Source organism: Exophiala oligosperma (genome assembly GCF_000835515.1).
Source record: "Exophiala oligosperma strain CBS 72588 unplaced genomic scaffold supercont1.17, whole genome shotgun sequence".
Taxonomy (NCBI): domain Eukaryota; kingdom Fungi; phylum Ascomycota; class Eurotiomycetes; order Chaetothyriales; family Herpotrichiellaceae; genus Exophiala; species Exophiala oligosperma.
Window position 1 is genome coordinate 194,338 of NW_015622834.1, and position 23,153 is coordinate 217,490.

At 51.7% G+C, this 23,153-nt stretch overlaps 11 protein-coding genes across 12 annotated transcripts; 5 read left to right on the forward strand and 6 right to left on the reverse strand.

The window, feature by feature from the left end:
• The first annotated feature begins 33 nt into the window (after window positions 1-33).
• Window positions 34-2,167, forward strand: PV06_10976 (uncharacterized protein). The gene is made up of 2 exons (XM_016412578.1): window positions 34-352; window positions 422-2,167. Exons 1-2 carry the CDS (start codon window positions 156-158, stop codon window positions 1,410-1,412), a joined length of 1,188 nt encoding a protein of 395 aa, XP_016257077.1. The 5' UTR covers window positions 34-155; the 3' UTR covers window positions 1,413-2,167.
• PV06_10977 (uncharacterized protein) lies at window positions 1,307-3,006 on the reverse strand (the record flags this gene model as incomplete). The annotated part of the gene is made up of 1 exon (XM_016412579.1): window positions 1,307-3,006. The coding sequence occupies one exon, from the start codon at window positions 3,004-3,006 to the stop codon at window positions 1,486-1,488; it is 1,521 nt and encodes a 506-aa protein (XP_016257078.1). The 3' UTR covers window positions 1,307-1,485.
• A 357-nt stretch (window positions 3,007-3,363) lies between these two features.
• PV06_10978 (uncharacterized protein) lies at window positions 3,364-5,672 on the forward strand. The gene has a single exon (XM_016412580.1). It carries the CDS (start codon window positions 3,566-3,568, stop codon window positions 5,609-5,611), a length of 2,046 nt encoding a protein of 681 aa, XP_016257079.1. The 5' UTR covers window positions 3,364-3,565; the 3' UTR covers window positions 5,612-5,672.
• A 427-nt stretch (window positions 5,673-6,099) lies between these two features.
• On the reverse strand, window positions 6,100-7,808 carry PV06_10979 (uncharacterized protein). The gene has a single exon (XM_016412581.1). It carries the CDS (start codon window positions 7,701-7,703, stop codon window positions 6,354-6,356), a length of 1,350 nt encoding a protein of 449 aa, XP_016257080.1. The 5' UTR covers window positions 7,704-7,808; the 3' UTR covers window positions 6,100-6,353.
• Window positions 7,809-7,986: 178 nt separating this feature from the next.
• PV06_10980 (uncharacterized protein) lies at window positions 7,987-9,272 on the reverse strand. Its single transcript, XM_016412582.1, has 2 exons — window positions 9,082-9,272; window positions 7,987-9,018 (listed from the first exon to the last, which is right to left on the reverse strand). The coding sequence occupies exon 2, from the start codon at window positions 8,759-8,761 to the stop codon at window positions 8,033-8,035; it is 729 nt and encodes a 242-aa protein (XP_016257081.1). The 5' UTR covers window positions 8,762-9,018; window positions 9,082-9,272; the 3' UTR covers window positions 7,987-8,032.
• Window positions 9,273-9,762: 490 nt separating this feature from the next.
• On the forward strand, window positions 9,763-10,849 carry PV06_10981 (uncharacterized protein; the record flags this gene model as incomplete). Its single annotated transcript, XM_016412583.1, has 2 exons — window positions 9,763-9,832; window positions 9,950-10,849. 2 exons carry the CDS (start codon window positions 9,763-9,765, stop codon window positions 10,705-10,707), a joined length of 828 nt encoding a protein of 275 aa, XP_016257082.1. The 3' UTR covers window positions 10,708-10,849.
• A 6-nt stretch (window positions 10,850-10,855) lies between these two features.
• Window positions 10,856-12,953, reverse strand: PV06_10982. 2 transcript variants are annotated; one of them, XM_016412584.1, is made up of 3 exons: window positions 12,603-12,953; window positions 12,509-12,554; window positions 10,856-12,459 (listed from the first exon to the last, which is right to left on the reverse strand). In XM_016412584.1, exons 1-3 carry the CDS (start codon window positions 12,784-12,786, stop codon window positions 11,667-11,669), a joined length of 1,023 nt encoding a protein of 340 aa, XP_016257083.1. In that variant the 5' UTR covers window positions 12,787-12,953; the 3' UTR covers window positions 10,856-11,666. The 2 variants fall into 2 exon arrangements, with proteins under 2 accessions (XP_016257083.1, XP_016257084.1); XM_016412585.1 differs by having other exon boundaries at window positions 10,856-12,554.
• Window positions 12,954-13,126: 173 nt separating this feature from the next.
• PV06_10983 (transcription initiation factor IIA subunit 2) lies at window positions 13,127-14,054 on the reverse strand. The gene is made up of 3 exons (XM_016412586.1): window positions 13,868-14,054; window positions 13,616-13,763; window positions 13,127-13,566 (listed from the first exon to the last, which is right to left on the reverse strand). Exons 1-3 carry the CDS (start codon window positions 13,915-13,917, stop codon window positions 13,420-13,422), a joined length of 345 nt encoding a protein of 114 aa, XP_016257085.1. The 5' UTR covers window positions 13,918-14,054; the 3' UTR covers window positions 13,127-13,419.
• Window positions 14,055-14,265: 211 nt separating this feature from the next.
• PV06_10984 (uncharacterized protein) lies at window positions 14,266-15,766 on the reverse strand. Its single transcript, XM_016412587.1, has 2 exons — window positions 15,261-15,766; window positions 14,266-15,207 (listed from the first exon to the last, which is right to left on the reverse strand). Exons 1-2 carry the CDS (start codon window positions 15,632-15,634, stop codon window positions 14,778-14,780), a joined length of 804 nt encoding a protein of 267 aa, XP_016257086.1. The 5' UTR covers window positions 15,635-15,766; the 3' UTR covers window positions 14,266-14,777.
• Window positions 15,767-16,588: 822 nt separating this feature from the next.
• PV06_10985 (uncharacterized protein) lies at window positions 16,589-19,454 on the forward strand. The gene is made up of 2 exons (XM_016412588.1): window positions 16,589-17,432; window positions 17,494-19,454. The coding sequence occupies exons 1-2, from the start codon at window positions 16,879-16,881 to the stop codon at window positions 18,704-18,706; spliced, it is 1,767 nt and encodes a 588-aa protein (XP_016257087.1). The 5' UTR covers window positions 16,589-16,878; the 3' UTR covers window positions 18,707-19,454.
• Window positions 19,455-20,593: 1,139 nt separating this feature from the next.
• Window positions 20,594-22,959, forward strand: PV06_10986 (uncharacterized protein). Its single transcript, XM_016412589.1, has 2 exons — window positions 20,594-21,206; window positions 21,273-22,959. The coding sequence occupies exons 1-2, from the start codon at window positions 21,000-21,002 to the stop codon at window positions 22,344-22,346; spliced, it is 1,281 nt and encodes a 426-aa protein (XP_016257088.1). The 5' UTR covers window positions 20,594-20,999; the 3' UTR covers window positions 22,347-22,959.
• Window positions 22,960-23,153: the final 194 nt, after the last annotated feature.

The following is a 23,153-nucleotide window of genomic DNA, read 5'->3' on the forward strand; positions in this document are numbered from 1 at the left end:
AAACAATGAAATACGAACGCCATAAACCTCTAGGTTTGATCCAACAGTAATGAGACCCGATGTCTGATTCTCTGGCATAACAGTTTCGCAATGTTTGGTTACAATTACAGTTTCATTTCTTAGCATTCACTTCCTGGAGCAGATTTCTTTTTGCAATGTCGAAGCATGCATTGGAGACCATGTCTGTCTCTTCCTTCAAGCGAGTGCCAGCAGCAATGAGGGAAACAAAAGCTCACATCTACTTTCCTGCCAAATGCCGCACGTTTACAGCTACAGCACGGTTGCAACTATCGATGGAGCGTGATTCGCAGGCCGTCAAAAAGGCTAGTACATACTGCCAAAACTTGGTCAGGTCAGTCTAGACTTCTTGACAGCCTACCCAGGAGTTGTATCATTTTTTGTATGTCTAACATCTCTACAGAAACTATGATTCGCCTTCATACACCCTGGCTCATTTCGTTCCACCACACATGCTTCCTGCATACTTTGCTATTCGAGCATTCAACATAGAGCTGGCTAGGATACCAGACGTTGTTTCGATGCCGCAAATTGGCGCCATGAGAATGCAGTTCTGGAGAGATACAATCAACAAGACCTTTGAGCTCACGCCGCCAATGGAACCAGTAGCTATACTTTTAGCTTCTTACCTGAATCAAGGCTACAAGCTCAACAAGTCTTGGTTCCAACGCATCATATCGGCCAGAGATCGCAAGTTGACGCACCCCGGATTCACGAGCATGACGGAGCTGGAATCGTATGCTGAGTCAACCTACTCCACGCTTTTGTATTTAAGTCTATCGGCACTGCCTTTAAATTCTCTGACAATGGATCACTTGGCTTCTCATATCGGGAAAGCTGCTGGTATAGCTGCAGTTATGCGAGGTGTGCCGTTACTGGCCTTTCCTCCACCACCAAACCAGCACTCAAACAACCCCCCTGGGTTGGGTTTACCTGCAAGTCGGGACAAGCAGGGCGCAATTACACTTCCTCTGGATATCATGTCCCAGTGTGGCGTTCGAGAAGAGGACATTTTTCGAAACGGAAGCGACGCCGAAGGTCTTCGAGATGCCACATTTGCTGTTGCGACTCGCGCCTCAGACCACCTTATAACTGCTAGGACAATGCTTAAGAATATCCGCGAGAGTCGTGACCCTGGTCATGAGTTTGAACATCTGAATGATGAAGGCCACGAACACAGCCGATATGATGCGGATGGTTCATCATCTGCTGATAAGAGCAGGCAAGAAGTGGAACAAGGATTTGGACTCGTGATGGGTCCGGCTGTGAGCACCCAATTATGGCTCGACAGGTTGCAAAAGGTTGACTTCGACATATTCGACGCAAGCCTCAGGCAAGTCGAGTGGAAATTGCCTTTCGTCGCATGGTTACGGAGAAGGAGGGGACAACTTTGACGTCCGATACTACGGGATTCAACGGCCTAAAAAGCTGTTACACGATAGTGGTTTCAAAGACCCAGACAGCGCATCATGCTTCCATCGTGTTTCTTCGGCTCCTGCTCAGAAGCATGGCGTCGCCTTTCTTCCCGAGTATCGCTTCCAGTGCTCCAATGAGGGCCTGAGGATCGTACAACATAACACCTTTGGCGCTTTTCCGACCATATAATTTAAGGCAATCGATGCCCACAGCTGCAAGGCGCTCTTTGTCGACCTTCGGAGTTCCCTCCCCGTTGAGATGTATAACATGAGTGACATACTGTCGATATATTGAGTTTTGCTCGGCTGTTTGCGCCACGTTAGGTGTGCTGCCTGGCACCAGTAAACCGCCATGAGCATCTGTGGACGAAGTTGGCCCTGAGGACTTTAACTTGTTCTCTGAGTGTGACGTGCAAAGTTCTGACCTCCAGGGATGTCCCCGAGATTGCTCGCATGCTCGAGCAATGGCTTCGACGAAATCAAAGGCAGAGAAGGGGTTGGGGCTCGGACCGGTCTCCCGGTCTAGCGAGCCATTGAGAATGAGAATCTTGTGTCGGGCGGTACTGGAGTGCAATGCTTCGCCCACACCTCTGAGCACAATGGATGCCACGACGGAAGTATAGAGGGATCCTATGGAGTAGACAACAGCTTGCGCTTGTTTAACCGCCGAGAGAACGCGCGGATTGGCTGGTGGAAGCATTTCTTGTCCGTAGGGGTTAATGTACCATATGCGCTCTATCCGAGCGGGGAGGTCTTCCTCCTCGTCCTTACTAAAGTTGATGTTCTTCTGACGCAACGTGGGCAGCGTGCCTGGTATATTTGCATCCTCAATCTCCTCGGTGTGATCAACGCTATGACGCGTTCTCGCTGCGATTGGACGACCATCGCCAACTGTCGGCATTGCTAAGGCTGTGGCCGCGGCAGGGTGAGAGATGTTGTTCTGGCCGACAATGACGTCTCCGTTGACCAGACCTGCGGCTATATGGTGGGAGAAGTTGGAGTTAATGCTAGGAATGACACGCACTTCATCTGGTATTGCACAGATACTGCTCAGCAGGTATATGGCCGACTCGAAACTGCCACTGAACAGTCTCGCACCGGTCAAAAAGAGGTTGCCCACACTCGCTGAAGTGAAATCGAATGTCGAGGACGGCCTCGACCGTTTTAAGATCTCAAGGTTCAAGAGGTTGAAAAATGATCGAATGAGTTCCTTTTTGGCCGAAGGTATACCAAGCCACAGATCCGCTGCTCCAGAAACGATCAGTTGCCACTCAGTCGCCGCGTCTACTGAAGACGTAGATGACAGGCGATGGTTGAAGAGATGTGATATGGCCAGACGTTCGGGCGAGGAAGGATCCGTAGGTATGAGTCTGACCAGGCGACTTCGAACATCGCCAATCCCGGGGCCACCAAAGACTCTAATGAGTTCTGAAGAAGAGCCACCGTTGTCGCTGATAGGAATGATGTAGCTGAGGGGACATGATTTGTTCTCGCGCACTGCTTCGAAGACGTCGACAAGGCTGTTTGCAGCGCTTCCACCTGAGAAGACCACTATACCCTTACTGTTGGTCATTTTCGACCAGAGACAGAGGTCAAGGAGCGTAGGAGTGCCGCAATAGAAGGGGAAGGCCGGTCGTACCTAATAACGACGTGACGAGGCTCAGCCTTGCTTTCGGTTAGGTGTCAATTCCCGGATATTCCTGTCGGCGTGGTTGTTTGCGGAAAGACAGCCGCGGGAATGCTCAGCGCTGTTCAACAGCCCCTCCAAGCTGGGGACTTTTAAGGACCACAACGCCGCTAATGATGCTTATTGAGCCCCAAAAGCTTAGCCTTCGCCCCCCCGGAAGAATGCCCCGGAAGAGACCCAGCGTCGCGTGTCTGATAGACATGCAGTATCTTCTCTTCAGTGATCTTGCTAAGACGATCAACACCCACACGCAATCGAGCAAAAAACCATGTCGGTACCAATATAAAGTCAATCCTTATCCTGGTCAGATCCTTCTCAGCCAGCCACAACCTCCTACCGCGCTGGCTGTTCCCTGCTCCATTGACTTTTGCGAAAACTCCTTCACTTCCGCATCGATGCACTTGCGACTTCATCTGGCCAACTGGAAACTACGCATCAGGCCGTGATGCCAACGATCCCGATGCCTCACAGTGGCTCCCATGTCCTGGCTCATCACAGAGATTCCTTAGAGGGTACTGACCACCGCCACTCGAGAGAACGACGAAGATCGCGAGATGTGGAAGCTGAAGGAGCCGAGGGAAATCATCATGTTCACATAAAAGAAAACCCAGAAGTGGCACTGCATAGACATTCTGAAAATGGGGGCGAGTCGCCTTTTCATGGCCTACATCGCACAGACACGGTGAACTCGAAGTCGACCATGAAGTCCTTGCGCAGACGAGGCCGGTCAAACACAAATACCGTGATGTATGGAGCCCAAGATATGGGCAGAACGTCAGGCTGGGCACCTGGGTTGGAGCCCGGTATTGACACGAGTGAACCGGCACCGCCTTACAGTGAAGGTCATCCGACCTCTGTACACTATGAGACTTTGAGGCAGAGGTGTGAAATCACGGTGGTGGATTTCAGCAACGACGCAATGTCGACGTTTGACTTGGATAATGATAATCTCGAGGACTTCCTGAAAAAGCCCGTTGAGCCGTGGGCTGATGTCAGATGGATCAATGTCAATGGCTTGTCCTGGGATGTCATCAGGCTTCTGGGTAATCATAAACATCTACATCCACTCGCAATCGAAGACATGATCAACACCAAAAATCGGACGAAGGTCGACTGGTATAGTGACCATACGTACCTAGTCCTGCCTCTGCAGAAGCTCATCAACCTGGACGAGCAAGAAGATTACGAGTCTTCCGACGACGACGATGACGAGTCTGAGGCCTCAAGATCGATCAGAGATCACGAATCAGAATATCAGACGCGAATTCTCACAGAACGGCGCATGCGCAAACGATTGAAGAACAAGAAAGGTGCCCTCGTTGCGCTTTGGGAGGATATCTTCAAGCCCAAAAAGAGGAAACGGGACGCGACCACCAGCCCACCAGGTTCATTTGAGCACAATCAGATCAACCCGTCCAACTCCTTCCGACATGCCTCCAAGGTCGAGACACCGTGGGCGCCCAAGAAGGTCCGAACCATGCAGCGATACCACTCTGGTCCCAATCAAGACCGCATCGACTTCATGGAGCGTCACGCCGTGCTACGCAACCGAGGGATTGGCGTCTCGATGGAGCAAGTTTCGATATTCCTCTGCTCCGACAGCACGGTCATATCTTTCTTCGAGTACTCGGCCCACGACGTCCAGACGCCCATCATCCGCCGTCTCCAGTCCCCGGGCACCATCCTGCGGCAGTCCGCCGACGCGAGCATGCTGGCCCAAGCCATTCTCGACGCCATGATCGACCTTGCCATCCCGGTGACGACGGCCTACCAAGACGCCATCGGCGACCTGGAACTCGACGTGCTCACGAACCCGGACATCCACGAGTCCAACACGCTGTACATTCTCACGTCGGAGATTTCCATCCTCCGCAACGCCATCGCCCCCGTCGTCCAGCTCATCGGCGCCCTCAAGGACCACAAATCCGACGCCTCGTCGGCCGCCGCGGCCCTCACGGGATCCCGCGTGCCCACGCCGTCCGTGGCGTCCGCGGCCAACGGCAACCCCATGGCGGCCACGCCCGCCGCGAAGAACGGCGGCGGCAGACCGCCCTACGCCAACAAGCAGCATTCGACCTTCGCGTCGGGCGTGCAGATCTCCCCGCTCAGCGTCACGTACCTGGGCGACGTCGAGGACCACGCCCTGCTGATCCAGGACAGCTACGACCAGATGCGCCGCGCGGCCGACAACCTGGTCGACCTGATCTTCAACACCGTGTCGGCGTACCAGAACGAGAGCATGAAGCAGTTGACCATCGTGACCTGCTTCTTCCTGCCGCTGAGCTTCCTGACGGGTTACTTCGGCATGAACTTTTTCCACTTCGACGGCGTCCAGCACCACTCCGACGCCTTCTTCTGGGTCATCGCCGTGCCCGTCTCCTTCCTCGTCTTTCTCCTCCTGATGAGGGACGTCATGGCGCGCCACATCACCCGGTGGGCGAACCGGATGTTGATCAAGAGAGGCCGCAAGAGGAGGTTGCAAAAGAGTTGAGCACGCTTTCTTTCTTTCTGGGGGTCCTTGTAATTTGTAATCAATTGTACAGATCTTGTTTGCTACCGGCTTCTTCTTCTTCTTCTTCTTCTTCTTCTTCTTCTTCTTCTTCTTCTTCGCCGGCTTTTTCCCTGTACATTTTCAAAACATGTGCCTAACTAAACACCTAACTAAACACCGTACGTACCCAAGGGACAGATCTGGTCCTGAGAGTAACGGACTGGTCGCTAGTAACTGAGTGCAAAGCTACTAGGCAGATACGAAAAATACCTAGGTACTAATAAAGTAATAACGTCGAAATACCCAAGTACCCTCTCATCTGTCTCTGTCGGTCGGTCGGACTATTTTGTCGCCTGCCGCATGTCGTTCCTCCATCTTTTTCATGTCCGTTCTGTAACGTTTAGTTTTTTGATGAACATTATATCGCAAGAAGTTCGGTCCTTGGCCAATATCTAACTCTTTTCTGTCTTTTTGGCCGAGGGAAAAGATGATGTTCGATTTGTTATTGTCTGTATCGGACAAAAATACATTATGTCAAAGCCGCCTGGCTTCTCAACCTCATGCCGTCATGAAATGCTATTATCTACTGGGTATCATAAAATCAAGCAAAACATGAGAAAAAAAATCCAATCAACCTGTGTCCGGCCTGTGTTCATCCATCAACTCGACCAGCAAATGCACGACGCTCCAATTTGAATGCCGATGCAATGACGGAAAATGGCAAAAATCAAGTCCTCAAGTCTCAATCTGCTGCCATAAACTCAGCCCACATGAGTGCCTCATCCTCGTCTTCTTCTTCTTCCGCGGGGGCACGTCTTTTCTTACCCGACCTCCTATTCTCTTTCTCGGCGGTCTTTTCCTCCCCTTCATCATCATCATCACTACTAATGGTTTCTGCCTTGACCAACTTCTGTTTCCCCTTGTCTTCCCTCTTCCTCTTCTTCACCAACAGTTTCAACTCGAGTGGCACCAGCGTCCTCGTCAGGCCCGGGAGGTCCTTGATGTCCAGCGGTTTACGACATACCGGACACACCCCCTTGACCCTCCGGCTCGGCGGAATGTCTTCCCGTCTCTGCTGGATTGACCAGGTCAGAGTGTCTATTATGCAGCGGTGGCAAAAGACGTGCCCGCAGATGGTCGCAGTAGGATCCGTGGGGGTCTCCATGCACACGGGACACTTGTACGCCGTCAGCGGTGTCCGGCCTGCCTCTGTTCCTGGATTTTGCGACAGTATCGCTTCCTGCCGCTGTTTGGCCAAGGTCGCTGAGAGTGCGGCGCTGTCGTCTATTTCGGTGAGGTCTACCGATTCTATCGTCGGATCTGTGGATGGGGACGGAGCCTGTCGTCTGTTTCTTCTCGCGGAGGAAGACGAGGAGGAAGAGGGAGGAGACATTTCGGACGGAGATTGTCGTGGTTGATTCTGGGCACGTTCTCTGTTTCTGGCTTGTGTCCGCTCCCAGTGCGAGTGATTTTCTCGTTGACGATTTATGGCTTCCCGATCGACGATCGCCTGTAGACGGTTATGATCGGTGCGTAGGTGAGGCAGGCGAGGAAATGGAGGCATGGAGGCCGGGAAGATTGTTAGGACGGGTAACGTTTCGTTTGCGTCCGGGAGGCTCGAGATTGGGTGGCCGTAGACTGGTTGATCAAGTGTGTTGAGCCCTCTTGGTCTTTGGGTCGAATTGAGATCGTGAGGATGTGTGGTTTGAGAAATGAAATGAGATTCGGGTGAATTGCTTTGTGAATTGCCTTCGGTGAAATCGCCTGCCGATCTCTCGGGTTCACCTGGTCCTGGCCGGCGTGATTGTTCGAATGCGTCCTGCGCTCTTTGCAAGGCCCGGTTCGCACTCTGCAGTGCTCGACTCACGTCATGTACTGTGTCCTGATAGTCCGCTCTAGGTAAGATTGCCTGTCTTCGAGGTTCAGAGTCTGGCATGCCACCGAAAAAGTTGCGGAACAGTCTCGGAGGAGGAAGAAGAGGAGGCTGCGAAGGTCGTTGTGGCGGTGGGAGGAATCGGTGGGGATTGTGATCAACTTGGTGTCCAGAGGGAAAGGATAATAAGTCACCAAAGGGCGTCGGGGGAGTACTCATTCTGAGTCTGATATGGTCCAAAGATGCTACGACTCATGCAATGGGGGTCTCGAAAGAGCGTCGTTTGACAAAGCGACCATTATGATGTGAAGAAAGACAAGGAAGTAGTGATGTAGTTGTGTCTATAGATGTGATAATGATGACCAAACAAACATCCGCCGCAGCCACCGAACAATGTTTCTCCGCAGTTTCGACCGCCACCATTTTGATGTTGGTATTGATAGAATGTAAGTAGGGGAGTCTCGGCGCCAGACTTGCTTTTATATGAAAAGAAAAATTGGGTGCCAGTGACATGCTTCTAAGTCACGGTCTACGTTGATTCAAATTCATCATCGACCTGCCTCTTCCTCTGTTGAAGGCGGATACAGAATCATGCACCACTCATTGTGTCCGCCGAATTCGACTGTCCTGACCAACTGCCATCCCATGTGAAGATAGATATCCCTCGCGTGCGGACTCGTGGTTGCAAGCCAGATCGGGTTGCCCTCTGCTGCAGCTCGATCCATTGAAGGCTGTAGAACAGCTCTCACGGCGCCAGGCACTGCGGACTTCCTGGGATCACGACCAAGCAAACGTAGCCACCAAAACTCCTGTCCGTGTTTGGACCAGATCAATTCATCCCGGACTTTGTCCACCTCCTGCTCTAGACCATCTATCGAAATCTCTTTATCCAGGTCCGGTGTATCGCTGGATGTTTTAGGTGCTTCATGCGAGCCTGGAGGGCACCAGGCGGCGAATGCCGCAAAATCACCCGATTCCGCAATGAAAGCGCCAGCGTTGACTCCGGCTGTCAGGAAATCCTTGATGACAGCGTGATACGATGGGAGTAGCTTCTCCTCCGACTCTTCCTCGCCTTTGCCGTCCGTGTCTCCTTTAATTAAGACTCTCCAGACAGGATTGGGCAGCATCGCATGGGCCAATGCCCAGGACATCTTTTCAACGTATTCCATTGACGAACTGATGGTCACTCTTGGAAGCTCTGGGTTCATTCTCCGACTCCCTTCGTCTGAAGTTGCGGGAGCTGCACTCGTCGCTGTAACTGGTATGTCATCTACCATGTTGTGAACACAATTGGGAATGGTACAATATTCTTCCTGACTCTGTGAGCCGTGGACGAAGCATATAACGCTTAGGACGCTGAAGGAATGTACCAAGTCCGTGAGTGAAACAAGGATAGTAAATGCTGAAGCACTGCATCCGATACTCTGGATCAGAGAGATACGTAGATAGCATTCTGTCCAGAGGGACTACAGGCTAAACTATGACTGGTATAGCACACTGTGCGAGTACGTGATGTTTCAAGTTGGAGTAGGTGCTGCAGCATAGTTAGCACACCTTCTCGTGTCGGTACCTGGATGTTCGACGAGGTCTTTGCTACATGGCTGTGACAATTCTTGACGATTTCGTCAAGGGGTGATAGGGGTGGTTGAAGGTGCCAAGCCGAGGCTGTGATGTTGTACCATGGTCGCGATGAAGAGACTCCGGTTTGTGAATGCGTCGACAGTTAGCAAACACCCCCAGTATGAGGCTTCGGCCACATGGGAAGGGTCTACTTGCCCTATGATCCAGCACTCACTCGACAGTTATCAAGGAACAATGGCGGGAGCATTCTGCGCCTAACTCTTTTCTACAAGTACAACCGTAGGAAACATAAGATACCTTAGGAAGGTAAGTGAAGGGAGTTTACCGCGAGCCCGGGCGTCTTCAGCAACTTTAAATGTGCGCCCAAAGATAAGCCATCGTCTCAATCCTTGACTAATGAAGTACTCTGGATTGGAGGACTCGACGAAATGGTTCCATCATTTCCTATGACAACAAGTTGTATCTCCCCCAGCAGGTGCCCATGTCGGGGATGTTCGAATGTATCCAAATAGGTAGGAGAGGTTGCTTGTCTACAAACTAATCGGGAACCACATCTCAAATAGAAATAACATTCCGACGACATCCTCATACGTCCCTCAGTTCCATCTGCTACCACTGAACCCGCAAAGGAAGTTGTGTACCGTACACTCGGTTTCGAGAATTATTCAAGTGAGTACTCGGGGAAGAGTTTGTCAAGATGGGACGGTCACGCACCCTCGAGTATCCCAAGACGCCAATCAACAAGGTCAACCGATACAATGTACGAGGTAAGGTCCCCCCCGCCCAACTGATCCTTTGACCTTTACTTGCGTCAAAAAGTAAAGAAAAACAAATCCCCTACGACGATGCTAACAACTTGGGCCATCTTTGCCTGGCACGGACAGAAACATACGACCTCGAAGCCATCCACTCCATCATCAACGAAAGTACTTATGTCAACGTCTCCTTCAACACTCCGGACCCGTCCAACCCTTTCCCCGTGACGTTGCCCATGGTCGGGGTGGCCGCGAGTTTCGACCACCCCTCCTCCTCCCTGGGCGAACCTCTGGACATTTACGTGCACGGGTACGTGAGCGCGAGACTGATGAATCTCTCCCGCACGACGCCTGGCACGGACGACTCGCAGCGACAGGAGCACGAAGGCCTCCCCGTGACCATCTCGGCGACAAAAGTCGACGGCCTCATCCTCAGCCTGACCCCGTACACGCACGACATCAACTACCGCTCCGTCGCGGTCTACGGCTACGCCACGGTCGTGACGTCTCCCGAGGAGAAGCTCTGGGCCATGGAGGCCGTCACCAACAGCGTCGTCGCCGACCGCTGGCGCCACACCCGCGTCCCGCCCGTGTCCGCCGAGGTGTCGTCGACCTCGATCCTCAAGGTCAAGGTCGTCGGTGGCAGCGGCAAGATCCGCGTCGGCGGGCCGCGCGACGAGAAAAAGGACACCGACCAAGCCGACCTCGTGGACAGCATCTGGACCGGCGTGATCCCCATTTACGACCATTTTGGCGAGCCGGTGGCGGGCAGGGACAATAAAGTGTCCGGTGTGCCGGAACATGTAACCAAGTTTGCCAAGGAGATGAGGGAGCGCAACGAGCGCTATGCGATGGATGTCATCAAAGACACGAGTCAGGACTATTGAAGCGGCCTTTTTTCCCCTTCCCTCTGGGCGGTCGAGGGGGAATAACAGGTCCGGATAACGAATATACTGTACGTGCCAGTACAGTTTGTTTGGCATGTTGACATGTATGGGGCTACGTTAGGTACTGTAAGGTGTTCTTCACCAAGCAATTGAGTAATGTCTCTTTATCCAATACATGACTTCAATCTCATACCTGTAGGCTCGTCGCGTTCGCACAGTTTCAGATCATTGAACATAGGCTCTGGCCGTGAGCGTTCAAGGAGAAAATACTAAGCGTGTGACACGCATTCCCAACATCTGCCAAACAAATACCCGCTACAAACGGACTCGATGGCAGGGCCCCATTTATATATGAGGTAGACAGACTTCATTAGTAGTGGTTGCCCGAAACAATCCACCGACAGACATCTAGACCGGCTTCGAGGATGAATGTTCTCGCCAACCTCAAAACCGCGATCCTTGAAAAGATCGAGCGGATCAAGGCTCGATTTCGCAAACAACCCCGTCCAGTCTCAGAGCACCGCGATGTCACAATTGTAAATCAATTAACACACCCTTCTGAAAGGCACAAACACTGAAGAAACCGCTGTAGGGCCAACCCACCGACTTTCGCCGCGAGGATGTCCATGTCCAAATGACCCTGAAGGAAATGCAGTGATGGTGCGCGGGCCGGATTGAGAATCGGGGGCCGAAAGGGCACTTGGTGTTGGGCCGCAACATGTATCATGTCAACGGCGCATTTGGACGATCCATCTCAGGAGTCCTCTCACCATGCCTAGAACGTTCTGAACGAAACACGCCACGTGCAAAACGACAAACATGCCGCCGAGCCGAGACGTATTGGACGTGATATTCTCTACCAGAAGACCATCGTCTCATTTGCCTTGGAGGAACTCTTGTCTGCCTCCTCTGAATTATTGAAGGTTGTCTTGGGTATTTGTTGAGCTGCAGATTTGACTTCAAATGATGAACATTGGCACCTCTTCTAGCCTTGATTTCTCCTCCTGTTCCTTCAGCTGGCGTGTACGTAACCGATCCTTGTGTTGTCTTGACGTAGTTTGTGATCGGCGCAAGAAAGACTGGCCGATACCTTGCTCATTACTCTCCTTGTCAACGCTCCTAAGTTCCGGCGAAATAGGCTGGGGCCGGTCTTGATTGTGTCTTTGTCTTGTAGTCGTTGCTACTCTAATTCTCGAAGCTTTGCCGAGCGTTGTCCTCGACGTAGACGAGGTTGCACGGGTCGATAGATCATCGTCCCGGATCATCGGAGCTTTGCCCACATGCTTTCTATCCCAGCTCAGGTCATCGCTTTCTGAGTCCTTGCCGGAAGAGCCACTGCTATTAGGTCTGACGAAACCCATCCCGGCTTTCGTGTTGCTCGATATCTTCTCCAGCCCAAGGAGAGATGTCTTGCCTGGGTTGCTGCCTGTCATCAGTGGAGCGAGACTTGTGCCTGACCAAAGATCGTCTCCTGCGTCTTCCTCCTCATCCACAGCTGAGCGACCCAACACCCTCTGCAATACGTCCTTTTGCCTATGTTGCAGAGCATCCGCCTTCAGTCTCTGCTTGGCCTGCTTCGACATCGGAGAGGTTGGTTCTGGCAGAGCCTTAGGAGGTGCCTCGCGAGCTTGTTTCACCAGTCTCTTGTACTCGGCCAAATGAAGGTGTGCGGTGTAGCTTTGCGCGACAGTATTGAACTCATCTTCGACCATGATGTAGATGTCATCTCCGTCATAGCCGTCGTGCATCAACCTGTACAGCACCTTAGCAATGCAAGTTACCCTTGTAGCCCTGTACTCACTCGCTGGACGGCGGTGCTTTGACAGGCGATGAAGTAGGCGTTGCACCTGCCTCAGGTCAGCTCGAAGTCACAGCATGCATGTCTTGCAACTGACCGCGGTCTCGCTTTGCTGGAGTGCGATCAGACAGGTTCTCTTGTGCCGGAGTTTCTACCGCCTCACTCAATCTACCAAGTGCAGGAGGAGAGGATGGCTCTGTATGTGATCGCACTGAGCCAATTGTACGTTGCTTCTTGGGCGGTGGTGCATGATCGGTTGTCCATGGCAAGGTGCGAGCCATGTCGAAGAATGAAATGCGGGCTGCCTCTGGGGCCTGAATCAAGGTGGATTGGCGCGGCTCGGATGATGCTCAAGAAACGTTGTGTACATTTCTAATGCGCTTAATGTAGTGGGGAGATTGCTACAGGTGCTGTATTATGTTGTGCAGTACCTTCAATCCCACTGCTTTGGCAAACGAGGTGAAAACTACTGCTTTGTTGAAGGTAATCACTAGGTAAACCTTACGCGGAGATCAGCCTTGGGGAGCGGCGAGGCTGCGCAAATGCCCACACCCCGCCTGGCTGCTCCTCATTCATAGGTGAAAGTGATCTCGAAGAGTGGCACAGAAGCATGGAAGTTATGGTAGATCCGGCGAACCGCCATTCTGATCTAGTCTTGATGATTTATACCTTCTGCTGCAATATCGCAACAGACGCGGGCCCAATTTTATTCCTGTATAACGCCAAAATTTGGGTATCATAACTCAGATAGTTTTGAGCCAACCACTAGCCCATGAACTCCATAGCATGCAACGTTGAATAGTCGTCGTAAAAATCATCCCAGGCTGCTCTGATGTCTTTCTCCAAGTAACCGGCCGCCGTGAAAGACAGCATGAACGTCAAACCAGGCCCAGAAGATTGTGATATTGCCAGTATCAAGGCTCTCCGGGCTTCTTAGAATTACAGCTGACGATTTTGACTTTTTCGGCCTGGAACTCCTGCCCTCCATCACTCTTGAACTTGACTTTTTTCACAAGGAATGTCCAGACATCATCGCAGAATCGGTATGTTTCTAGGTGGCCCTATACAAATCTCAGTATTTTCGATGGCAGACGAAGTGTCCTTACACACCTTGAATGTGAGCCTCGATTTGACCTTCTCAGCGAGATTGTCGGCTATCGCGCGATCGAAATTGGCTAGAATCTTCATTGCCAACTGGGGTTCGATGCGGCCATCGTTGATCAGGTCATCGATGGTGTCAATGAGCGACAAGCCGATGCTGTATTAACCAGTCAATTGTTGTCCCAGACAAGATCCAAGTTGAAAGCGAAGGCGAAAATGAAACCAAGAGCAAGATGCCCGCACGATATTGGGCTAACCTACCTACTACCACGGTAGAGTTCGTAATACTGTTGTTGCGTTGCTGCAGCCATTGATTCACCTCTTCCCGCTCACTCGTGGGCAATTGAAAGAGACCAGTTTATTGTGAGGTGATAAGGGTAGTCCGGGAGAAAGCGAGTGGCAGGAATGATGGCAGAAGAATTGTGTTAGAGAACTTGGGTATGTAGATTAAGAACGACGTGAGTAACTCAACGGCGGCGCAGGCAGCGTCTATGTCGTCTATTGGCCGGAACGAAAACGCTAGTGACTAACTGATGATTGGCTGCAATGCTCTCTCTCCTGACGCAAATACCTACAACGATGACTTACGTAGTGCCAGGCAATGCACTTGGACGTGAAGAAAACCTGAAGTATGGCAATCACTGTTCGCATGATCATCGCACACATCTACACGTAATCATCGCAGGTGGTGTTGAGGGAGAATCATGTCTCTGCTGCGCATAACAACATCGCCACGGACTTTTGTATGCCGTCCTTCCAGGATGACAATGCAAAGACTGGCAATCTCCACTACCTCACCAAGTGGTGTCAATAAAAGTTCTAACAAGCAAGCTAATTCTGAAAAGAGCCATAAAGCAACCGAGAAGACGAAGGAGTCTCACAAGAGCGTGGCGCAAACCGATGAAGATATGCGTAGCATAATGGAGGCCTTGTCTGGAGATGGGGGCGCTGCTGGTGCGGAATTGGAAGATGGAAAGCCAGTTGCAATGAAGCGGAGTGTCAGAGATAACATGTTCAGATATATCTGATGCTTTCTCATGTCGAGCAGTGTGGCAGCGCCAGCGGGAAAAGGAGAATCCAACCAGTCAAAGGAGAATGCCATTCCGGGGTATAATGCAACACAACAAAATCAAAAATCACCTGGTCACCACCATCGCTGCGGAAATATACCTCAATTGGTCCCTTTGTTGTACAAATCACTGACATCCCCAACGAGATCCTTCACCGCGCTACCGCCCGGGCAGTCATACCACTTCCCACCATCTCGAACACACCGGACCTCGCCCGCAAGTCTGACGGTGCAACTCTTTGTAACATTGTATTCTTCACTTCTTTCGATGCTCGACCGAAGGAGGCCAATACCTTCACCCTCATCACTAATACAACCATTCAACTTGGAGAAGTCGATGCCGTGCTCCATCGCGCAGCTCTCAACTAGGTCTCGATTGGGGATATCAGGGTAATCTGAGATCATGCAATTCGCAAACCCGAGCCAGATCTTGACGTCTGGGTAAACTTTGGCGGCACAGAGGAGGATTTCGTTCCCGAGGCATTCGCCAGGGCCGTGTTTGCAAGAGACTGCATCAGACTTGGGGTCGACGCTAAAGAGCATGTAAGCAAAGAATATAGCTCTTTTGAGTCTAGCATAGAATACCTTCCGATGAACGACATCGTGAAGTTGACTTTATCACTGACTTCCACCATGGTCGGCAGTATCAGATCCCGCAGGCAGTCCCTTGCATCGGGGCACTTTGACATGACGTGAATCTCGAGGGGAACCTTTTCTGAATCTTCATCGACAGCCACTTGCGAGAACGATTTTGCAGGGTCATAGTGGTGACGGCAGACAAATGCGGCGCGAAACAGTGAGAAAAGTGCCACCAATGTCAAGATGGCGGGTATGATGCGTCTGATCCATTGCCGTTGGGGAGTATATCTCTCTGCTCGCGGTTGTTCGTAGGAGGGCTTTCTGAGAGACGCGGAGACCGGAAACTTGTCTTCCGGAAGACGGGAATACCGTGAAGCCATCAAGTCAAGTAACTAATTCAGCGGTGAGGAGAATCACGGTCTTGTGAGGGACAATTTCCATACGACCTGTGTTGTCCGCACGACACGGAGTACTTGTCGAGGCGCATGTGGTAGCGGGTCATAAAGCTAGCGTACAAAGTACGGAGTGAGTACGAGTACGAGCACAGGGCCATTTGCACTCCCGACAACGGCGACTTAAAGCAGCAATGAAACGGAGGAGACCGTTAGTTTTCCTGGTCGTGATGAGGATTAACTAATACTCCTACTCCGTATTTATGGTACCCAATGTTAAGATGCGTAGAGCCTGGCCCTCCACAGCACTAGGTACTCAAGGTACAATCTCTGGCTGCTCCGTACAGTATCATTGACAAACTATAATTGTCTATGGAATTCGGAGTAGATACCTTGAGGCTCGCCCTCGGGATCCGGTTCACTTCCGGGCTGTTCTCGATTTGCAGTTCCAATCTATGTGTCTTGTGCAACCCACTTGAGGTTGGCATGGGCATCTCAGCTGGCTGGCGAGGCGCCCTTCTGTCCGCTATCGCAGGGTTTGCCCATCCCTCTAAGCAGAAAACGGGTCATCACCATGAAGCCTAGTAGCACTTTGACATGTCAAATCGTCGGCCTGTGACTCGCCTGTCCCTCTCTGGCGCCGGTTCTTAGTCTAATCAGCCCTTGTAGCCATGTGGCAGGAGGGCCTTCGGTGGGCAGCCTATGTCTCTTTTGGTATTTGGGTGCAGCCGTGGTGCAGGTTCCCCAGTTTATCGGCGGCCTCGCGTTATTAGTGAACATGTTGACCGTCGTATTCGTGACTTTGGCCGGGGAGCCGTGTTTATTGGTTCGTAGGTCTGTGCGATGCCGGAAGGACGAGCTTCAAACACTGGAAATCTAATTGAGGCTGACTACACTACGCTCGATCTTCCTTCCTTCTCCCCAGCGTCACATCCGACTCCAGGGTGACATCTGCCTGGACCATGAAACATTGAACATTGATCTTCAGCTATCTGAGTCACGCTGCCTTTGCGACACCTGAGTCTCGCAATACAAAAAACTGCCATTGAAGATTACACAAAGAACCAAATCTCTGGGCCTTCTTACTCTCCGAAACTCGCCCAGTGTTTCAGCGACTCTCCCCATTCGCACCCGGCGCCCAATGCTGGATGCCTTGCACGTGAACAGCCTTCCCGACTTTCACACCACTCAAGTCCTGGCCTCCTCACGCGCTTCTCATATATCACGACACCATGTCTGAACGGGCTTCAGCGCCATCGGCCAGTAATGGCAGCCCGCCGCCAGACGACGTGGAAGCTGAGCTCGAGTCTTTTGTCCAGCCGCTGCTTATCGATGATACCGTGGTCCATAACCTGGCCTATCAGTTCTCAAAAGTCTACCATGAACTTGCACTCCATTCTGAAGAACAGTTTCTCCCGACGCCGGTGACTGAGCTACCTTCGGGCCATGAGACAGGTCAATTCCTCGCCATCGATGTCGGCGGCACCAATTTGCGTGTTGCTTTCATCGAACTACTGGGGGATGCTGATGACCTCGCATCGTCCGCTCAAGGCCAGGACAAGTCACGTGAGACCATCAGAAATGCCCAGCGACCGCGTGTACGACGGACCTTGGAGAAGGCCTGGCCTATTGGCGAACATCTGAAAATGGACAAAACTGATGACCTTTTTGCCTGGATTGGTGATTGTATCGCGGAAGTCGTATGGGACCGACTTAGTTCGGATACTGGCAAGGTAGAAGTCCCGGAGGAACTCCCAATGGGCATTACTTTCAGCTTTCCCATGATGTAAGTTACTGGTTCTGAATGAAGAACAGACTGCTTTGCTCCATGCTAACATGTGATTTAGGCAAGAGAAGCTCGACTCAGCGACGCTGATGCCCATGGGCAAAGGCTTCACGATAACTTCCGACCTTGATCTGGGTTCCACCTTGCTGCAAGGCTACGCTCGACATACCAGACAGCAACAAAGCAACGACTCATCCCCACGCGCAAAGAGAAGGAAACTTGGCCCACTCCCCCGACTAAAGATTGCTGCCATCACCAATGACACTATCGCCACTCTTGCATCATTAGCATACAGTGTCAAGTCGCTGCCAAATTCTAGAGTTGTTGCCGGCATCATTGTCGGAACTGGCTGCAACGCCACGGTGCCCATGAAATTCTCAAGCTTGGGCGAGGCCAAAGCTACCTCGATTCGCAAGAACAAGCCAGAAGCAACAGAGACTGTTGTCAATACTGAAATCACAATCGCTGGTGCCTGTGGACCACTACAATCCATCACCACCGATTGGGATCGTGAATTGGATGCGGCATGTGCACGACCGGGTTTCCAACCTCTGGAGTACATGACAGGAGGTAGGTATATAGGAGAGCTGGTGCGCATCATATTCCACGATTACATGACCAGAGCACATAAGCCGCCAGTTCCATCAACCTCACTTCCCGCTACTATCGTCCATCCATACAGCTTCACCACGACCTTCGTCAGCGCGGTAGTTGCACGGTCAAGGACCAATGCAGAACTGGCAGGAGAATTGAAGCGTCGAATGCCACCGCCAGAATCGTCCAACTGGGGCTGGACGCCACACTCAGCGGGAGCCTTGCGCAGAATAGCGCATCTTGTTCAAGTTCGTTCCGCGGGGCTCATCGCCGCTACGACTGTCGGCCTCCTTGCTACCGTCGGCGAGATTGCATTGTCCGAGCCAGGCAGCCCTGCCTCACTTCCAGACGCGGTCTTCACATCAGACAGCAAGCCTTCGTCCCCAAAGAACAGCCATCTGGCGCTACCTTCACATGATGTGCGTGATGGGCTCTCGCCAGCCCCAGGCGCCACGGCTTGGAAGTCAGGACCGGAAGAGCTTGTTATTGCGTATACTGGAGGGATCATTCAGCATTATCCTAACTTTAAAGAACAATGTCAGCGGTTCATCGACCGACTTGTGATGCGAGCAGGACCGCAAGACGGTGGCAAGAGTGTCTTCTTGCGGGAGGCTCGCGACGGTGGCATTATTGGCGCCGGGGTTTTGGCAGGGCAACAGGCCTCCTTGTCGCCGCGTTAATCCCTCTAGTCGGTGGCGCAATCATTGCAGTACGAAAAGCCCGAATCGAATTGCGTATCAGCTCCGCTCCCCCAGTTACCTCGCTAAGAACTGCAGACTGGTAAGGGCAAGAGACGGTGACGACAAAAAATTAATCTTATTTGGGAAGCTACAGCAATTTTTTTCTGGAAGAACTCCGGCGCGCACCGACAGGATATGGGTGATTATTGGACAAAGGTATTTGCAGGTTGGATGGTATCATTTCGGGAGATAGATGTCGTCGTTTACCAGTCTGATTTGTGGTGTGAGGAATCAGATGCCAGGGACATCTGGCTAGTTTGACACGCAGACACCAAAGCAGCAAACTGGCCGTGTGGCTTGAGGAATTCCATATTATCGAGGGCTTACGGGCGCCGGAGCGTTGAAAGCGTGCTGCTAAATAAAAAGCGAAACAGGAGTGCTTGAAGGAATGGCTCACCAGACTGGGGGCTATATGTGAGCGTGGTTGTAAGCGAGGCGAAGTACGGAGTACGGAGTTGCGGGATCACAATACTGAGTTCCAGGCTAAGAAGAGGCGCCTATTTGTTTGAAAGCGGGGGAAACTGTAACAAGGGCTCGCCTGGCTCTTCTCCAGGTTGCAGCAGAATGTACTCACGCAAAGTCATTTTCAGACGCAGAAGATTACCATGTGCGGTCATACAGATAATCGACAGGAGAAAGGATGTACGTAGGTGCCTTGTAAAGACCATACTCTGTTGTACGAATGAATGAATGAAAGATGATCGTACGATGACAAGAATTTCCTTGCGTACGAGTACTTTTATCCGCAACCCGGGCATCGGACTTGATACTGTTAACGTCAAGGGTTGTCTACTGAAAGCGAGTCTAGCAGGGAAGATGACACCAACCATGACCTTCGTCCTCCAACCATAAGCTGGCCTAGTTTTGTACAAAGCCCAAGGATCGGGAAACATGTCGCTCGGGCCTTCGGCAAAGCTCTGGCCACAACAATGTGTGGTATGTTCCGTCGAAACAGCTGCCTCAAATGTCCCATGACTTTGAGACGTGGCAGTCGATGCGCGTGTTGCTCTGGTCGGGCGAGGAATTTCGACCAGGTCAAATTCCAATCTGAGCCTGCTGTACGACATCTACACGGTCACAGCAGGAGCGAAATGGAGCGTGAAGAGAATAGAAGTCGCCGGGGCACACGAGGGAGGAATGGAGGCAGGGTTCGTGCTCGACTCGGCTAAATTGAGCGAGACGCTGATCCCTCAGGCACAACTGCGTAAGTCATTACCCCGTACTCGTACCTACGGAGTACAAGCCCCTGGGCGATACGAGTATGGATTTGTTAGCCAAAGTCGACGAAGGGTGGGCAATAACCCCGAAGAGCAAGGCGATTGCGTAAGACCAACAGTAGCGCAGCCAGCAGGGAAATGAAGAGGAGAGGAGAACAACTCCCCCCTAGAGCAAAGAGGGTACAGTATAGCAAGGTGGTTTGAGTGCATCTTCACCGCCCGTAAAAAGTACGTACAGGGAGCATGGTCACGAGAGCAGATACCCCCTGGAGCCCCTGTAGGCAAAGGAATGAGGCCTGGATCGCATTCGTGGACCCTCTGTTGCCAGGAGCCATTGTGACGAGTTTCTGGCCTCGTGAGTAAGAGAAAGGTTGGACAGTCGAGGGTCTTTGTGTTTCCGTAGGTACTGTACCTATATACCTGGCTCGTCCACATGTTTCTACTCGTACCAGAGAAAAAGAGGAACAGAGACTCGAGCAAGTGTGCGTTCCATACGGATGCAGAAACAAGCTCCACCCTCGAGATTCTCGGTTGCATCGAGGCCTCAGGTTAAAACCCTGGAAGCAGCTTTTGCAAATTGAGGGTTATTGCTCCGTCCTTCTTACTAAATGCTTGACTGGGGGGGCTGAATAGAACTGCCTTTTTTGCCGTCTATCCATCCCGCCTTTTCGCTCCCACCTCGTTCTCATCCTGCGCACTCCATTCAACCGTCACCACACCTTTCATTTTAATTGCTCAACACTACCACAGTCCTAGAACTCGACACTCCTTCCGCTCGTTCTTACGCACCTCTTTCCTCCCTGATTTACCCTCAGCGATATATACAGCAGAAAAGTACAATAACTATCACCACTGCTTCTCATTCGCCCCAACCGAAACCCGCACTCTTTGTCTCCGAGACCGTCCCTCGAGTCTGGCCATGCGCATTGTCTCGCGAGATCGCCTTTGATGGGCGGACCCCGACAGCAGTTCTCTCTCCCTCCGCCACCGTTTCACTCTTGCGCCTGCCGCCAACAATGAGCCCGATACCCAGGGCTCACCATGTCTTGCATACCCTGCTGCGGCGGGAAGACCAAGAGGTCAACAAGCCCACCGACCCCCACGGGTTGGTTCTTGAAGCATGGGCTGAAGGATTCATGATCGGCTCACTCATAATCATGTCCTGCATAACATTGGCCAATATGCGTAGAGGGGTTCTATTACACAAGCTCATTTTGCTCGAGGTAAGTGCTCTGGGATCCTCATTGCGACGAAGTGAATAGGCACTGACGCTCGATTTTCACCTACAGCTCGTCCTGGGCTATTGGCAAGGCTTCTTCATTCTATTTGACCCTCCCATTTACGCCTGGTGGCTTTCCGTGGCCGCCATTTTCCTCAATATCTCCTGGTCTTTGCACAATGTCATTGCGTGGATGAAGATCCGACCATTCCTGAACAAAACTGCCAGTCGACTATTCATTGGCACCATCATCCTTGTCCAACCGTATTGGGTGGTGGAGATTTATGCCAACTTCACATACTTCCATAACATCAACAAAGTCTTCCTTAAGACGAGGCCATGGGAGGCGCTGTGTCGCGACCCATGGTGGGTGCTAGCCGCCTGCATCCTGTTCTACAACATCAAAACAAAATACGATCTCACCTTGGTGCAAATCGTCCGAATCTCACCCCGCTTTGCAGTCATGTTGGGCGCAATGATTCTGAGCATCTGTTTCATAGTCCTGGATGTGCTGTCCGTTACATCAGCACTCAAGTCTGCCCTCCCGGTCGGGATCAATCCTTTCTGGAAATTGTCGTTCGTCTTCAAGTGTCTGACTGATTCCGTGGTGCTGGACGACTTTAAGACTGCTCTGGATCGCCTCAGAGCCTTCAAGCTGAGTCGCTTGGGCAGTTTCGCCATGGATGGCGCAGATACACGAGCAAAGCAACATATGGACGATGTCATAAAGGCGAACAACTGGTCTTCGCCGCCGCCATCGGGAGATCGGGCTCAACCTGTCAGCCCCTTGCCAGACATGCCCAGAAGCCCCGATGGTGACTATATCAATCCGCCATGGGAGGAACTCAAACCTGGACCAACTCATCACATCGAAGATGAGCGGTTTGCCGCTGTGGCAAGAAATGCGTCAAGGGATCGTGACGCCGAAGAAAACGGGTTCGACGCAATCGATTATGCTGACCCGCAACGAGAGTCCAGTGATGCACATATACTTCGATCTCAATCCAGCTGGCCTGGCAGGAGGTCATCCGAGGAGACATCTGATGCTGATATCGAGTATGCGATGGCCGTAAGGCAAATGACTAATGAGTCGATGGAAAACGATCGAAAAAGAGCCAAGGGAACAAGAGGTATTGCAAGATGACCCTGACGAAAGTTTGTCAGAACACCAGTATTCACGGTGCTGCCTCATGCTCGCAGATCGCCTTCTAGAGGTAGCCAGGAAATGATTTTGGCCGCCTGGATCTTCTGTCATACAAATAAACCTGCCGAGGCCCTTCGGCGACCTACCAGCGGGCATTACGAGATCCGTGCACATACTTTCACATTTTTTAAGGGTTCGAAAGGTATGACGACTCTCAGTGCATCCTCAGTCCGAGCTACAGAAGCAGAGCAACTGCACAGAGCCGCCTATCGGCAGTTTCGTAATTGGGAAGCCGAACAGGGCGCGCTGTCAACTGTCAATTGCTGGACTTGCCTTTCGACAGGATGCTAAAAACCTAGACCTAGCATAATCCGTTCATGGGGGAGTTGGCTGGTTGCTGACCCGGACATGATGTTTGCGCGATGAGATAATAACGTTGAGACTTTGGGCCAGATCTTGCGGTTGATGATTGATTGTGATACCCTCAGCGATTTGACGACATATAGGGAAAACGTTCAGAGAAACGTTTAATAAAATTCAGTGCTGGGTATTTCCGGCGATACAGGTACTAAACGATTGCTCTTCTATATCCGGATATTCTTCAAAGTTCTAGGTCTCTTGATAGCCAAATGTCCTCGTGGCCCCTTTCATTCGGAGAATTGATCTGATCGGGGCCCTTTGGGCTATTGACTAAAGCTGGATTAAGCCTAATGCTCCCTGAAGCCGTGCCGTAGCCCTGAAGAATGAACGGGCTTAATAGGCTTGAATTCGCCCATCTGGCCACTGTCGTCACATGCAGTAGATGCC

Excerpts from the sequence above, each read along its gene's own strand:
- PV06_10976 (XM_016412578.1), top strand. The coding sequence starts at position 156 with ATGTCGAAGCATGCATTGGAGACCATGTCTGTCTCTTCCTTCAAGCGA. Across the intron at positions 353-421 it reads TACTGCCAAAACTTGGTCAG|AAACTATGATTCGCCTTCAT; the intron begins GTCAGTCTAGAC and ends ACATCTCTACAG.
- PV06_10978 (XM_016412580.1), top strand. The coding sequence starts at position 3,566 with ATGCCAACGATCCCGATGCCTCACAGTGGCTCCCATGTCCTGGCTCAT.
- PV06_10979 (XM_016412581.1), bottom strand. The coding sequence starts at position 7,703 with ATGAGTACTCCCCCGACGCCCTTTGGTGACTTATTATCCTTTCCCTCT.
- PV06_10980 (XM_016412582.1), bottom strand. The coding sequence starts at position 8,761 with ATGGTAGATGACATACCAGTTACAGCGACGAGTGCAGCTCCCGCAACT.
- PV06_10982 (XM_016412584.1), bottom strand. The coding sequence starts at position 12,786 with ATGGCTCGCACCTTGCCATGGACAACCGATCATGCACCACCGCCCAAG. Across the intron at positions 12,555-12,602 it reads TCCAGCAAAGCGAGACCGCG|GTGCAACGCCTACTTCATCG; the intron begins GTCAGTTGCAAG and ends GACCTGAGGCAG. Across the intron at positions 12,460-12,508 it reads AAAGCACCGCCGTCCAGCGA|GTTGATGCACGACGGCTATG; the intron begins GTGAGTACAGGG and ends GGTGCTGTACAG.
- PV06_10983 (XM_016412586.1), bottom strand. The coding sequence starts at position 13,917 with ATGGCTGCAGCAACGCAACAACAGTATTACGAACTCTACCGTGGTAGT. Across the intron at positions 13,764-13,867 it reads GAACTCTACCGTGGTAGTAG|CATCGGCTTGTCGCTCATTG; the intron begins GTAGGTTAGCCC and ends TGGTTAATACAG. Across the intron at positions 13,567-13,615 it reads AATCGAGGCTCACATTCAAG|GGCCACCTAGAAACATACCG; the intron begins GTGTGTAAGGAC and ends AGATTTGTATAG.
- PV06_10984 (XM_016412587.1), bottom strand. The coding sequence starts at position 15,634 with ATGGCTTCACGGTATTCCCGTCTTCCGGAAGACAAGTTTCCGGTCTCC. Across the intron at positions 15,208-15,260 it reads ACGATGTCGTTCATCGGAAG|CGTCGACCCCAAGTCTGATG; the intron begins GTATTCTATGCT and ends CATGCTCTTTAG.
- PV06_10985 (XM_016412588.1), top strand. The coding sequence starts at position 16,879 with ATGTCTGAACGGGCTTCAGCGCCATCGGCCAGTAATGGCAGCCCGCCG. Across the intron at positions 17,433-17,493 it reads ACTTTCAGCTTTCCCATGAT|GCAAGAGAAGCTCGACTCAG; the intron begins GTAAGTTACTGG and ends CATGTGATTTAG.
- PV06_10986 (XM_016412589.1), top strand. The coding sequence starts at position 21,000 with ATGAGCCCGATACCCAGGGCTCACCATGTCTTGCATACCCTGCTGCGG. Across the intron at positions 21,207-21,272 it reads ACAAGCTCATTTTGCTCGAG|CTCGTCCTGGGCTATTGGCA; the intron begins GTAAGTGCTCTG and ends TTTCACCTACAG.